Here is a 15,041-nt window from a genome sequence, read left to right as displayed (position 1 = left end):
TCAGATACTGGGATGTCAATTTACCTGAAAAATTAGGATGATGTTTATGGCCTCAAACAACTCGCACATGCATATGGGTTTTTAAACTGTAGCATTTACTGAATTCAACATTACAGGTATTCATTTCGGCACACATTTTAGTCATAATAAACCTAATCTGCTGATATTTAGAACTGTTTCTCATTTATGCATTTTGGCAGACACTCTTATCCAAAGCGACTTTGATTGCATTCAGGTTTGAGCTACAGGAATGCAGTTAAAGCTCTTAAAAATGTTAATCTACACAGTATTGTCGAGGTACAACTGATGGCTGACTGTTCATTGAGCAACTGAAATCCCAGTCTAGACTCAAAAGCAACTCTCACGACACATGTGCACATTCACACCCCTTGAAAACCATGTGTCCTGAAGCTACTCTCACACCCAGACTGCTCTTCCCAAACCACACGGCCCTCAGACGGCTGATCGTCCCCTTGCATGCCCTGAGGTTTTTAATTTCGCACTCCCCGATTTGCTTTTGCGGAGGACGCTGAGTCAATGTTGCGCAAGCGACAATAAGTATTTTTGTTGATTCATTTTAGGGCCTGTTATGTAACAATGTGCTACTACCGCTCTCCCTTCTCCCTATCAAGTTATAAAAGTTGTTTTCACTGAGCAAGGGACAGAGGAATTTGCTCGTTTTAGCCCTGGCAGCCAAACACAGAAACCCTGTCATTCCCAACAGATCATTCTCACTGGCCACAGATAAACATACAAGCAGTACGTTTTACTCAAAAACAAACTTTTAATGCCAGCAGCTATAGGATTTTAAAGGAAACGTTGAGGCTTCATAGGCAGAAAGAAAACAAACAGGCGATATGCAGGCCAAGTCAAAATTCCTTTCGACTTCCCACAGATCAGACAAAATTATATCGCTCTGCATTATAGGGTGTGGAGGGGCACTGCAAGATTATACAAATCAAAGCGATCACATGGTGCGTTTAAAACGCATCCTGCAGGCGATTTTTCGCCTCAGTGGGTCGGCCTGCTTTTCGCCCACTGTACTTTCTGCCATGTCACCACAAACCCTGAACGCAAGTGTTTAAATTTGGCGTTTCGTGAGTGGTCGGTGTCTTGAAATTGTTCACATCCTGTTTACGTCGGAGATTTTCTAACCTCGAACCGCATTTGGCTGGTGAGTCCACAAGTCAAATCTGCATTTTCAGCGAGTAAAGGAAAAAAAGAGAGTAGGCCACTCGCTGGGCAGCGTAATGAATAAATATAAATGCACAGCTTTGAGAAAGTTCTATAAACATGCCGAATATGATTACAAAAGCCACAAAATATTATTATATAATCAAAATTTATTGTATTTAGCATATAAACACATATAAACATTAAAAAAAAACTATTTACACTTGCAAATTCCAAAAATATAAACTGATCTACAGTAAACTTCGTACAAAATCTAAAAAGGATGCACTGCTGGCGTATATTGTGTGTGTGTCACTGTTGCGATACTGAGAATGCGAGGAGATAGTCAGAAAAGCTTATTTATTAAACTATGCCCAATGTAGAAGACGATTAAGGCTGGTTGTGGTTCCTGTATTGAAGATGCTTGATGAATAATTATATGCTATTTCTCATCTATACAAGTTTAAAGGAATAGACCACCCAATGTTTTATTCTTTCTTCTGTGTAACATAGAAGAAAATAATTTGAGAAATGTGTAAGAGTGTTCGCGTTAATACCATGAAAGTTAATGGGCTCCATTGTTGTTTGGTTTCCAACAATCATCAAAATATTTTTGTGTTTTGCAAAAGAAAGAAATGCATAGTTTGGAATGACATGAGAGTGGGTAAAAATAATTTTTTTAGGGTGTTAAGGGCAGTTTTATTTTAGGTGTTTAGGGCAGTTTTATTTTAGGGTGGACTATCCCTTTAAGATGTGAGTTATACTGTATGCCTTTGCTCTCCTCTCCGCTCATCCACCTGTTTTCAGTTTTCCTCCATATGAGATCTCTATGTCTTCGCTCTCTCTCCACTGAATCAGCGGCACTTGCAGGACCGGACCACCATGTTGGAGAGCTGTTCCACACGGGGGGTTCGACCTAGGAAATAAACAATGGTGAGGGGTTCCAGGTCCTGGGGAACACAACACGGAGATGCTGATGCTTCTGGATTCATTTTATTATACAGCGGGAGAATCTAAAAGGAAGACAGAGAGAAAAAGACTGTAATCAGACACCAAAATCAACATCTAAAAATGCAACATTTTAGAACTAAACGGAACCAAGTGCACTAGTTTGATAAGAACCGCAATTTTGATGTAGAATATAACCTATAATCTTTACACTTCTGATCTTTTAACATCCACTTAACTGTCTGCTCTTTCTTTTGTTCTTTATGCATGCTACTCAGCCCGATTAATATTTACCATGTTATAGTGGTTGTCTGCGCTCCACAAATAAGGACAGTTCCCTGCACAGAAATTCGCTTTGTAGCCTTTCGGTTCGTGGATCCACTTCCAGTTCAAGTCCCGACGGAAATCAATATACAGAGACCTCAGACAGCAGCCCTGATCACCCCTGGAGGAGGTAAAATGATTTGTTGCAGAGCATTATGGTGTGTTAAAAGAGAAGTTTACCTAAAAAGGAAAACTTGGTCATCCTTTACACTCACACTTACGTCATTCAAACATGCATGACTTTATTCCTAATAAAGAACAAAGTGAATAATGTTCAGTTTTCCACAAAAAATACATAACATGGGCAAAATCACCATAAAAGTAGACCTCATGGCTTTTGTGCTATATTCCAAGTCTTCCGAAGTAATACAATAGCTTTATGTAAGCAAAATATTAAAATTGAAGTCGCTATTCACAAACATATTCTTGTTCTCTAGTTACCTTTGGCACATGTTTTTTTGGAGTGTGCAGTGTTAAAAAATAAATCACATTTTCTGCTCCATAAAAGAAAGAAAGTCAGTCAGTCTGAAACGACATGAGGGTGAGTAAATGATGACAGAATTTGGGCAAACTATCCCCTTTAATAGTTGCTGTCCAGTTTTGTCCAAGTTTCATGTCTACTTGACTGACTCCTGCAACAAACTCTAATTTGACATAAATGTGGCTCTAATGACCATTTCTATGTTGCTTAGCACAGAGGAAGCATTCCACATAACAAACACCCATTAAAAGAGTATCTACTTCCAGAACAGACGAGATGAATTCTGCATATCAGACGTGACACTCCCTGGGCGAGTCACTGCATGCGTTCTGTGGGTGTGTGATGCAGTAGAATCTATTTTACATGCACACCCATTAGGATCAATCTCATCTGGGTCTGTGTCGCTTATTGGCTCCTTGTTTTTCAAGCAACCGTTTGTTTTCCTGCATTAACTGGGAACTTCTTAGATTCTATACTGTGGCTATGTTTTTTTTGCATCTGTTTTTATACTAAAATCGGTTTCACAATTACAAAATGTAGCTCTTCTAATGTGCAACAACAACGAACATACTATAGAGCTTGTATCCAACATGGCAATTTTTGCAAAAAAGTCAGAATTGTGAGAAACTTGTAATTGCAAGAACTTCATAACTCACAATTGTGAGTTTATATCTATGGAATCTTGTCTCCCCACTGAATAAAAAGGAAAAAAAAATCTGAATTGCAAAAACTCGCAATTGCAAGTTACAACTTCAGAATTGCGTAATGAAGTTGCTTCTGTGTTGTTAAGTCAGAATTGAAAGATAAACTCGCAATTCTGACTTTATAACACACCACTGTGATATCCACTGTGTATATCACACATTTCTGAGAGATAAAGTCTCTCTATATAGAATACTAAATTCTGATTAAGAATCAGATATTATTGTATAATAATCTCTAAAATCTCAAAACAATTTAACTGGTACTTTTATTTCACGATTGTCTTTTTGTCTCCAAATTGGACTTTATAACTCACAATTACCAGTTTATATCTCACAATTCTGATAAAAGAGGTCAAATTGTGATATAACCTTAAAAGTCAGAACTGTGAGTTTATATCGTGCAATGCTGACATTATAACTAACAGAATTGTAAGATAAAAAGTTCAGACTATCTTAAAAATTCTTCCATGACGGAAACAAGTTCCCATATACGTGTGTGTGTATATATATATATATATATATATATATACACACACACTTTACAACTCATAATTGCAAGTTTAAAACTCATTATACAGACTTCTTTTTTTCTTGCAAGTTCAAGTTTATGGCTTAATTCTTAGAAAAAAAAGTCAGAATTGTAATTAGATTGCAATTCATACTTTATAACTCGCAATTGCAAATTTATATCTCACAATCAGAATTGCAAGAAATAAACCTGCTATTGTAAGTTGCAGAGTCTGACCTGTGACATATAAACTCACAATTAGTTATAATGTTTGAATTGCGAATTGTGAGATAATAGTCGCAATTAACTTTTTTTTAGTCTGTGGTGGAAACAAGATTCCATAACTTACTGCAATCATTATAAAAATGCAATATTATACAAAAATATGATTCTAGTAGTAAAAAATAACATCTTCAAACACACACACACTTTCTCTCTCTCTTTACCGTGAACATATGGAAGCATCTGCTGCGTATCTCTTCTTGCGGTTTTTCTTGATAGGGTTGTCCAGGCGGTCGGTGGGCAGCAGGGTTAGTATCAAATGTGGGGTTTTTGTGCTAAATTCAATCTGTCCTTTGGTCACGCCTGGTCTTCTGTTATGCTTTATAAGGTCATCATCAATGCCTGGGAAGGAATCGATCCCAAATATCAATAACAACAAATGATGCCAGAGTTTTTCCTTTGACAATAACTGTTTCACTAACATTTGACAACTAGCAAATATAATTTTTTATCTTCATTTTAAACAACGTATTTATTGTTTTAAACTTTCTTTGAGATGGAAAAACTGTGCTGTTTCTTTAAAATAAATGCCACTTGGTTTATTTTTTTTAATTTTTTAATCTAATGCAATAATATTCATACTTTTTAAGTGTAACTTTAGCATTAATTGTATAATTTTGTAATATATATAAGACAATTGAATAAAAAAAAAACATTTAGATTAGTGAAAAAATGACCTGCAAATCTGGCCTCCAACTCTTCACTCTTGTTAGGGACAATATTGTTTGTGGAGGGGACGAATGTACAGCAGGGACAGTGAACGCTGATCTTGAGCCCAAGATTTCTCTCTAAGAGAGAGAAGGAAATACTTCACAACCTCATCAAGCAGTAAATATATGTTGAAACTTCTGGATGAACTCACTGACCTCTAAACGCCATCCACTCCTTCACAGTCTCTGTGACGTCGACAGAAAGCCACGCCCCCTTGGCGCGAGGCTCCACTGTTCTGGAGTCGATGTACCTCTGAGACGGGGCCGTCACGTCTTCAGATTTGAGGATCTGTGGGTGTGAAGGGAAACAAACCACAAGCTTATTTGACTTAGCCATTCATTCGTCTGCTGCTCTATTTATTGCACTGTACAGTATGAAAATACATCATGTAAATGTGATGAATCAAACCCTTGCAGATGCTGTCACTAAGGCACAGACTCACTGCTCATCTCTGGAACAACTCAAGCCTTTTGTCTGGAAAAACCGCATGCGCTCCTCTTACCTGGTATATTTCCACACGCTGCTCTGCGGTGCGCGCCTGTGGGTTTGCAGCTCTGAAGATGCGAAACTCTGCTTTGACCAAAGTACTGGAATTTCGCTCCACGTTGGTGACGTCGAAGCCCACTATCCTGAAGTACGGGCTCTGAGGAACTGGGTTGATCGAGTCTGGGGAACAAAAGCAGGATTCACTTTGGCTTTATTTACACTTTGTGGTCTGTGCGTGGTTTTCAGAGGGTCAACCTCAAGGAAATAAAACTTGCTTTAGTGCCAAAACAGCAGATGACTAACCCCTTTCAGCCTCTCAGAGGCCTCATTGAACTTTAACTGACTTATTATTAGCTACAAAACTGTATATATTATAGGTAGTACACTATTCCCTGGTTTCACAGAAAAGGCTTAAGCTAGTCCCAGACTAAAATGCATGTTTGATCTGTTTTAACTGAAAGCAACTTGCACTGATATATCTGAAAATGCGTCAGTGCCATTGTTTTGTCTCAAATTATTTTCTTATTTTCTCTAAAGCATGTTTATAAAAGCTACTTAAATGTCCTAATTGAACTAAGGCCTAATCCTGACTTAATCTAAGACCTGTTTGTGAAACCAGGCCTATAATAGCGGCTAGATTAATTAAGCACATTTTACTCCCAAATGTTTCATAACCAAAGTGTACTAAGTATTTTTATTTTTTTAATTCTCATACACTTGTATGGTGATTCTCATCAGATTATAATTGTTGTAATACAAAGATATGTGCATATTATTATTATTATTATTTGTTTAAATGTATTACAGTTTTATTTTCACTATAATAAAAAACAATACTAGAGACAATCTGATCAAAACTTCATACACATATTCACTTCTTTTTTTCATGGCACAAACATTAACAAATGGTATTTACAAGAAAAATAGCTTAATGTATTCAAACAAACACAAAAATAAGTTTGTGACCATTTAGAGGGGGAAAAAATGCCACCAATTATGGCAAAATATAATGTCATAATACATACTGTTATCTAATGATCATGTAGTTATTACAGCATCAAAAAAGAAAAGAATGGTAATGGACATTGAAATGAAAATATATGTATTTAAATGATTTTCTTGCTTTTGGTTTGGGGTGAAATATGACCTAGGAATGTTCTTGACATGTTTCGTGAGATTTTCCATCATTCTAATAAATAATCATCTTCTTTGAACTCCTTTTTCAAACACAACCAAATCGGATGGCCAAACTAAATGATTCACTAGAATGAAGGTTTAATTACACATCCACCCAGACCCCAGGCCCAGTGCATTATTTAAATGGTGCATTAATAAGGCATTTCAGATAAGTATTGGTATCACTCACTCGTATCAGTGCGCAAGGGCATCATGTTGACCCGCTGCACCTCTTTGGCGTAATAGTCTTCCTCGCTGCTCTCCCGCTCGCACGCGGCTTCGGCTTGACGCGCGCGCTCCTTCAGCAGCTCCTTCGTGCTGTTGTAAAGTAACATCACCTCCACCGGTACCGACGGCGTCGGGCTGGCTTCGGGGTCCGGTGGGCTCCGGATGCGTAGCTTACTCAGAATTTGTCCGCGGACCGCCTCGATCCTTTTGGATTTGTGGTCGTCCAAGTTGTAGGACTGGCACGTGGAGAATCCTTCCGCAGACACGGACAGTTTGAGAACGAGCAAAGTTAGATTGATGAACCACATGGTTGATTGACAGATGAGAGGGTCGGAAGCGCTCCTCTATAACGCCCGGTCCTCTGGATGTCCTCGGGGAGCGCGCGCACTGAGCGCGTCTCTTGCAATGGGGCAAACCCAAAGTACGTAGGCTGCGCCGCTCGCGCTCTGTGTTCACCAGGTGAATGAGCTCCTCTGCTGACAAATACGAGCTTACCTCTTCATACACTGCCTTACATGTAATTTATGTACTCGTATAGTCTATTTATGGTCAAAATCAAGAAAAGATTGCGCAATGTAGCAGAGTTCACTGTAGATTTAAAACAATTTCAAGGAGGTCAGTTTTTTAACGGTTTTTCCCCCCCCGAGGCGATTTCGTTTAATGGTAACTTACGTCACGTGACGTAACTCAAATTATTTTGGTGTCGCTAGCAGTTTGCTAAACGACAACAAAATGCTTTTAAAAGAGTTTTTGTTGTTGTTGTCATCAACATGTAAAAATACAATAAAGTGAAACAAGCACCTAATTATTTTTTTGTAGCGACCCAAAAACCGGAAATCCCTCGCTGAGCGTATCGTTTTTTGATCACCTCAGGCGTGGACTTTTTTTTGTTTGTGAGTGTCTTTTAGAGGTTATAGCTAGGCTTTGTGATTACTAAAATCTTGGCAAAGCTTTCCCAACCATTTATTTTTATGTTTCAAACCCTTCATATAACCCTCTGTAATCTGAGCTATATCAGGTAGCTAAAGCAAATGTGAAATATTGGCCTGAATTCTGTGCATGTTGTGATGACAAGCATGCTACAATTGTTCATTATTACAGGCAATCCCAATTATAGGCTATTAGTCTCTATGGAATCTATAAACATAGCCTTTCCATCATGCTTCCCAGGATTTTAAGTATTTACCGGTAAGGTAATAAACAGAACAGTTCCTCATGCTCGTCTGGTAACTTATCCAATGATTCAGAGAAACTCCAAGTGCTGCTTTGAATTCTTGTGGTTTGTCTTGGAGCTTTAGCGAGGACCGCTAGTATTTCTTTTAAAGTGACTCTCCAGCTCCTTTCCCATGATAACTATAAGAGATCAGGTCAGATTTTATTTCTCTTTTCTTACAGCCTCGAGTCAATGCAGATCTGCCGTCCAAATGTTCAATCAAGCCCTTGACGTTGCTTTAGGAAAATGAAATTATCCCATGACAAAGACTGACTGTCTCCAGCAGCATAAAGTTGAACTGGATTTAATATAAACAAAACGAGAAAATGCTAGACTAGGCTTGGCCTACCAGAATACATCTTTTGCGAAGAATAATCCATTTCAAACGAGAGAGGGGGAAAAAATGACAAGACCATCAACAAAAAAACGTCAGAAGTCAAGGAGTCATCTAAGGTGTGAATTTAACTACCCGGCTATAATTAAAAACACAAACCCCTTTGGGGTTTAGAGCTACCAAAAACATCTCTTCAACAAAACAAGTCCCTCAAGTTTTCTGAAGTTTTGAGAAGAAGAAAAAACATAGAGCAGCTGTGTGTGGGAGGGCGAGAGAGAGAGAGAGAGAGAGAGAGAGAGAGAGAGAGAGAGAGAGAGAGAGAGAGAGAGAGAGAGAGAGAGAGAGAGAGAGAGAGAGAGGAAAGCACATAGAGAACTACAAAGGTGAATGAGAAAATAAGATCTTTTGAAATCTTTTGGAAATCTAGTTTGAACCCTTGTGCTGCATCGGAAACCCTGTAACAATTATGGTGTTCCCAGTCAGAAGTGTCCAGTCTTTCAACAATCACTTGTAAATGGCTAATTATGCTATGTTATCACCGAATATTAGATTCAATCTTTGTGTAAACCTTTTTTCTTTCATGTAGGACGTTTCTTTTTTCTTTTTATTGATCTAAGGCCTTATTGATCTGAGCTTAAGCATTTCACTTTTTGAGTGAAAAAAAAAACGTAATTTGTGGATAATTTTGTCAATATTCAACAAAATATGGAAACAATTTGCACTGTTTATTATACTAGTGTGCTTTAATGTTTGAGGAAGTTTTTTTAGAAATGCTTATATCTTGCACAAAATGGAATAAAGACACACTTGTGGTGTTTACCCAAAAGAATTTGGGAAGCAGTTATACCCTGTGTGAGCAAAATCACAAAAAGTTTTAGTTCAATGCGAAAACATTAACGTTTTCTGGGAAAAATAAAATAAAAAATGACCCGAACACAACATATAAGTTTAAATGCATCAAGTTCTTATATAATGAACCATTTAATTTATCAACTTAACTGGTATAAACACTTGGTAAAAGTTCTAACATCCTTTACACATTTAATACATTTGAGGTTTTCACAAATTTTAGTTAAATCATATTTTATATTTTTGAGTCATTCATTATTAGTTTTGTTAGGGTTGCTCTGTTTCACCTTAAAATATAACTTTTTATTTAAAAAAAGGACAAAAATTATGTTCAATACATTTCTCTGTTTTATGATTTAGTTATGCCACACTGACTTTGATTTAGTCAACAACAAAAGCCCCCCCCCCCCCCATATTTTTAAACTTAACCACCTTATTCTGTAAGAAATACGAATGGCAACACTTTATTTTAAGGTTCAATTCTTATTATTAACTAGTTGCTTATTGGCAGGCATAATGCACTAATGCCTAACTCAACATCTCTAATCCTCCCCAGTACCTAAATGCTACAAAAACTACTGTACTAACTATTAATAAGCAGTAATTAGGAGTTTATTAAGGCAAAAGTCATAGTCAGATTGAATATGTTTTACCCATACGGAAGTGTTAAAATAATAAAATATTCCAAACTTAAAAACATTTTCAACCTTTTTTCAACCAATCCTTTTTCTTCTTCTTTTTATTATCTCGGGACAGTTACAAATCTGGACATTAAATCTCCACATAAATATCCAGATCAACTGAGCCAGAAATATTAAACATAATATTATAAAGTAATAATGTTTGGCAGTGCTGTTCTAAAAAGTCACCCAAACAAAGCTGCAGAATTCTATTTAGCAGTTTTCCTGTGAAATGTTGTCAGTATTTCTCACAGACTACCTTTTCCAGATGCCTTTATTGCATAACAATCGTGACACTTTTTTGGAATCTTTCCTTGGCAATGGTGTTTCCAAGCAGCAGTCAGACGTTTAACAAAACTCTTTACAAATAAGTCAAACATTCACCACTGCAGGATGAAATTACTGACCGACTGTTTCTTAATTTGTTTACCTTGGAAATAAGACAATGTGCTTTTCTAATCCAATATTTTTCATCATGCATTTAACAGACCCGTTTAGAAAAAGACCCACTGGACACATTTAAAATAGATTTACTGGATATTAATTTCACCTTCCATTTTGTTTCCTGGAGAGAAATGATAGATATCCAAGGCCTCAATCTAAGCTTTCCCATCCTTTCATTTTAGGTACACCCCTTCCTTACTTTACTTCCACTCCCTATCTTTCTTCTCGTTTTTAATTACAGTTCACCATCTACATGATCGTTAATCTTTCAAAAACAGCTTTGTAGCTGCTCTCTCCACCTCTCCATTATGACATTATTATAGTTTGGCCAAGAGGGCTGTAATTGAACTTCAAGTGAAGGCAGAAGGTATAAGACTCCAAAAGCCTCGGAGAAACGACATATTAGAAACCCCCCAAAATAGACCCCAGAGGGCTGGAATTTTTCATAATATTTTCTTGTTCAAACGTGAATTGAACGTTTGATCTCTTGACACTGAATCCGAGGAAACGTGGAATAATGTGACGTGGTTGCGGAGTCTCGAGCGCCATCAGCCGGCCGCGGATGATGAAAGGCCGCTCTGGTGGTTAGTTGCGGTATTGCAATATAAGATTTAAAAATAGAGACCTCGAAAACAGCTTATGCCGTTTCTTTCCCTCAACCTCCCTTAAACTAAATATAGTCCCTGCCTAGCCACGTCATCTTGCTCTCACAGAATTTTCTGTACGCCATGAAAATCTTTGGCACAGTTTGTTCAAAGAAACTTCTATTACAGCTGACCTAGATAATCTAAAGCAAGCCCAGAGCTGATAAAACTGGAGCACTTTATTTACCTTAGCGAGCAGTTATTCCATTGGTACAGTGATTATATCAAATAGTAATGCTATGGTACTGAATGATTACTATGATCACATTATGGTATGTTTATGGTACTTCAAAAAATTCCATGGAACATATTAATTATAATATGTACTATCATGTCCAAAAAAGTTATTAATATTAAGACAATATTATTAAAATACTGATTAAATGTGAATATAAAAAATATCAGGCATATAAAACATTCTCTCAATTTAGAGACTAATCTATGGAAGCTTGTTTCCGCCACAAAATAAATACAAAGAATGTTAGGTAATTGTGACTACTTAAAACAAGCTTCTATAATAGTCAGGATTATTTCATAAAAATTTCCATAACACCATTTGAAAAGTCAATCAAATACTCGAGATACAAAATCAAATCTCTCTCACACACACACATTATATATGATAGATAGATAGATAGATAGATAGATAGATAGATAGATAGATAGATAGATAGATAGATAGGACACAATACAAACAATAAATAATTATTATTATGATAACCCTATTTTAAGGTGACACAGTTACATGTACTAATTATAGTAATACAAGTAATTGATTCATAATTACAAGTAACTAACCCCAAACCAAAAGCCTTACTTTATAGTAAGTACATAGGCCTTAGTAGATAATATTACACAGCACTTATCTGAGTAAGTACAATATAACTATTAGTAAAATAAAGTTAACCATTATTATTATTATTGTCACACTAAAGAGTAATAGAAGATGATCTGTACATTTAACTAAGTGCAAAATTAAGAGTTAAGAGTAAATTAATACAAATGTATTTAATATTTTATAAAGCACAACATACAATGAAAGAAACAACAGAATGTAAATTCTCATAGTAACCAAAATCAGAGAGAAATATGACTGTATATCAGAATAACTAGTGGATTGTTTTTTCCCCCTTCGTCCTCCTCTGAAGAAAACAGCACTCCAGATATTTAAAATAAACATATGGGTCCAATAAACAGTCTAGATCTTTTCTTCTGGGATGCATGTAGCAGCTTGATCTACTCGCCTTCATCGAGTAACATGTTAGGAACTCCTTTGGAGATGGGAAACTCTCTGCCAGATTCAGGACACTGTAAACATCCCTCTATAACCTCAACCTGCCGAGAGAGAACACTTATTAGCGCTAAATCACTTCCCATAGTTCATTAAATAAAATATATAAATGTCTGTGAAAATGGGTTTGTACAGAGCACATCTTAATCAGAGAACAGCACAAAATACAAGGAACAAATCCAGGGTTTAAACTGTTAAACAGAAGTGTGAAAATATGGACTTTTGCTGTATTAATAATAGACCCATTTCACAGACCCAATGTGACAACGCATTTCTACAGTTAATGTTGTATATCTATAACTTGTTATATTTTTATTTTTATGTAGAGCTGTATGGCTAGAAGTTTTATGGATACAGGATCGTTGGAAGAACATGTACATTTAAGTGTTTTGGGCAGAATTGTAAGAGAGCCCAGTCCCTTGGATGAAAGTAAGCAACCCTACACATGTGCTGCATTTTGACTTGAGGAACTTTCCCCAGGAACTAAGAGCTTTGGGGTGGTACTCTGTGTTTTGACCACAAGAATCAGGGTTTATAAGGCTTGGAAGGCTTTTTTAAATATAACTAAGAAGTATGTCATATACACCTAGGATGACTTAAAGGGGGAGTAAATCATGGGGTTATTTACATTTTTGGGTGAATAATCCCTTTAATGCTGTGGCATGAGTGTTTCCAATGCAACTCAAAATTTACATTTTTCTTTCTTCTGACCAACAATATATCCCCCCCCCCTCCCCCCTCGTTTGGAGTGTCAGCAAAAACACTATTGTGGATTTTTTTTTTGTTTGGCTATTGGAGCAAACGGAAATGGAAATGATGTTTGTTCCCAAAGTTTAACCAACTATGATGACTTCTGCTTCTGAGAACCTCAGAAATGTGAGAATGGTCTATAGGAAACTACATTAAGAAAATATTGATGAATTTCTTTGACTCTAACAAATTAGGTTTTTTTTCCAAAAAAAGTTTGTTCATCTAATCTCACCTCCAGAAGAATTCTGTGAACTTTGCGCAGAAACTCCTCATCATTTTCATAGTTTGGTATGAGTGTGCTGGGCAGGTCCTGAGATTGTCCAAGCTATAAAAACACCCATCGTCAACATAATGCGACAGATATGTCATGCACAGTCAAAAACCTCATGCTTTCTAAACAGTGATTACTGCAAGGTTGTGCAAATTCACCCTCCTTGATGAGTATCATTAAAGCACAGCATTTACTCACCCATTCTGCTGCCTGGACCAAGGCACTCCACTCCAGTTTAGGTATCATCCGGCTCACAAACTGAGCATTAAACTCCAACTCATTCACTTTTACTTCTGTTGCCTTCATTCATGAGCCAAGACAGAACAAAACTCATTACATTAACCTTATACACGCACATACATAGATACAATTTATAGGTGCGTATGAACATGTATATTTTGTGCAGTTGACATTTCAATCAGTGACATGGTATAAAAATGCTTATAAGCAGTTAAAAGCTCATGGTAATTCAGATACATTATGTAACATCTGCCTCATTGCAGGACTACTTAAAGCGAGTAGTCGCTCATTTTTAACCTGAAATCTTTGTGGTAAAAAAGTTACATGTGATGTAGCTTCTCTGTAACCTTAAAAAAATTGAGCGGTGAGTTCGCAGATAAAGCATTTAAATGATAGTAAATTACTGCTGCATACTGTATGTGTACATGACTAAGTTATCAGATAAATAAACTAACCAGTACTGAAAACAGTGTACGTAAATCTCACCTTGATAATTAGTGGGTATCCTTTAACCACACCTTTCACGTGGGATGTTAACATGTTATGTGTTAACAGCTTCATATCGGCAGTATATGGCGATATATTTTAAGAACAAAGCACGAAGGTTTGATGCTTATAGAACCGTTGAGTTACAAACATAAGCATAACAACCACATGCGTTGATAGCTATGACTGCGTGCAACTGCTAAAACAAGCTCCACGAGGAACACATGGCTGTGTATATGGTTCCGCATAGTGTTGGGTTATCAGAGCTTTATCCTTCTAAGTTATTTTTTTAGGTAATATGACTACATCTTATAGTCTTAAATAGTTAAAAAGTTAAATGTGCAATTACACAAATGCGTTTCTCTGGTGGTTCTGAATGTTGATTCCAAACGTCTTGTTCAACAAAACTATTAAATTATCATGTTTGTGAATTCTGTCCTCCAAACTAAAATTCAATATAATTTTTAAAACGGCGGTTGGTAAAGGGATGGTTCAGGTTCACCCATGAAACTTCTCTTCTTCACTTACTCACCCTCAAGTTTTCCAAACTTGTATGAGTTTGTTTCTTCTGCTGAACAAAAATTAAGATATTTTGGAGAATGTTAACCAGACAGTTGATGTTAGCCATTGACTTTAATAATAGGAAAAATATGCTATGGAAGTCAATGTTTAAAGTCAACCGAAGAAAGAAACTTCTGACATTTACGGTTTTATGAATCGTCTTTTATAATTGCTTTATTACCCTTTTTTTTTTTTGCTTTAGAACTATAATGGGATATTTAGTGGCAGACTCCAAGACATTTTACCCCCCACTGTAT

The 15,041-nt window shown here is 36.6% G+C and overlaps 2 protein-coding genes across 2 annotated transcripts; both read right to left on the bottom strand.

Annotated features, from left to right (window-relative positions):
* Positions 1-1,516: 1,516 nt before the first annotated feature.
* Positions 1,517-8,684, bottom strand: tgfb5 (transforming growth factor, beta 5). Its single transcript, XM_067457018.1, has 7 exons — positions 6,984-8,684; positions 5,634-5,797; positions 5,287-5,419; positions 5,098-5,208; positions 4,585-4,762; positions 2,416-2,566; positions 1,517-2,186 (listed from the first exon to the last, which is right to left on the bottom strand). The coding sequence occupies exons 1-7, from the start codon at positions 7,327-7,329 to the stop codon at positions 2,028-2,030; spliced, it is 1,242 nt and encodes a 413-aa protein (XP_067313119.1). The 5' UTR covers positions 7,330-8,684; the 3' UTR covers positions 1,517-2,027.
* Positions 8,685-11,959: 3,275 nt separating this feature from the next.
* trmt112 (tRNA methyltransferase activator subunit 11-2) lies at positions 11,960-14,447 on the bottom strand. The gene is made up of 4 exons (XM_067457019.1): positions 14,224-14,447; positions 13,696-13,797; positions 13,459-13,551; positions 11,960-12,520 (listed from the first exon to the last, which is right to left on the bottom strand). Exons 1-4 carry the CDS (start codon positions 14,296-14,298, stop codon positions 12,422-12,424), a joined length of 369 nt encoding a protein of 122 aa, XP_067313120.1. The 5' UTR covers positions 14,299-14,447; the 3' UTR covers positions 11,960-12,421.
* Positions 14,448-15,041: the final 594 nt, after the last annotated feature.

This window comes from Pseudorasbora parva, chromosome 11 (assembly GCF_024679245.1).
Source record: "Pseudorasbora parva isolate DD20220531a chromosome 11, ASM2467924v1, whole genome shotgun sequence".
NCBI classification, from domain to species: Eukaryota; Metazoa; Chordata; class Actinopteri; order Cypriniformes; family Gobionidae; genus Pseudorasbora; species Pseudorasbora parva.
The sequence above is the reverse complement of the archived record's forward strand: the minus strand, read 5'-3'. Positions and strand labels throughout refer to the sequence as shown.

Bases quoted from the DNA above. Each gene is read 5' to 3' on its own strand.
- tgfb5 (XM_067457018.1), bottom strand. From the start codon at position 7,329: ATGTGGTTCATCAATCTAACTTTGCTCGTTCTCAAACTGTCCGTGTCT. The intron at 4,763-5,097 runs GTCATTTTTTCA...ATTCCTTCCCAG, and splicing joins GTTGGAGGCCAGATTTGCAG to GCATTGATGATGACCTTATA. The intron at 2,567-4,584 runs GTAAAGAGAGAG...TACCTCCTCCAG, and splicing joins GATGCTTCCATATGTTCACG to GGGTGATCAGGGCTGCTGTC.
- trmt112 (XM_067457019.1), bottom strand. From the start codon at position 14,298: ATGAAGCTGTTAACACATAACATGTTAACATCCCACGTGAAAGGTGTG. The intron at 13,798-14,223 runs GTGAGATTTACG...TCATGAATGAAG, and splicing joins GATACCCACTAATTATCAAG to GCAACAGAAGTAAAAGTGAA. The intron at 12,521-13,458 runs GTGAGATTAGAT...CTCTCTCGGCAG, and splicing joins TTCACAGAATTCTTCTGGAG to GTTGAGGTTATAGAGGGATG.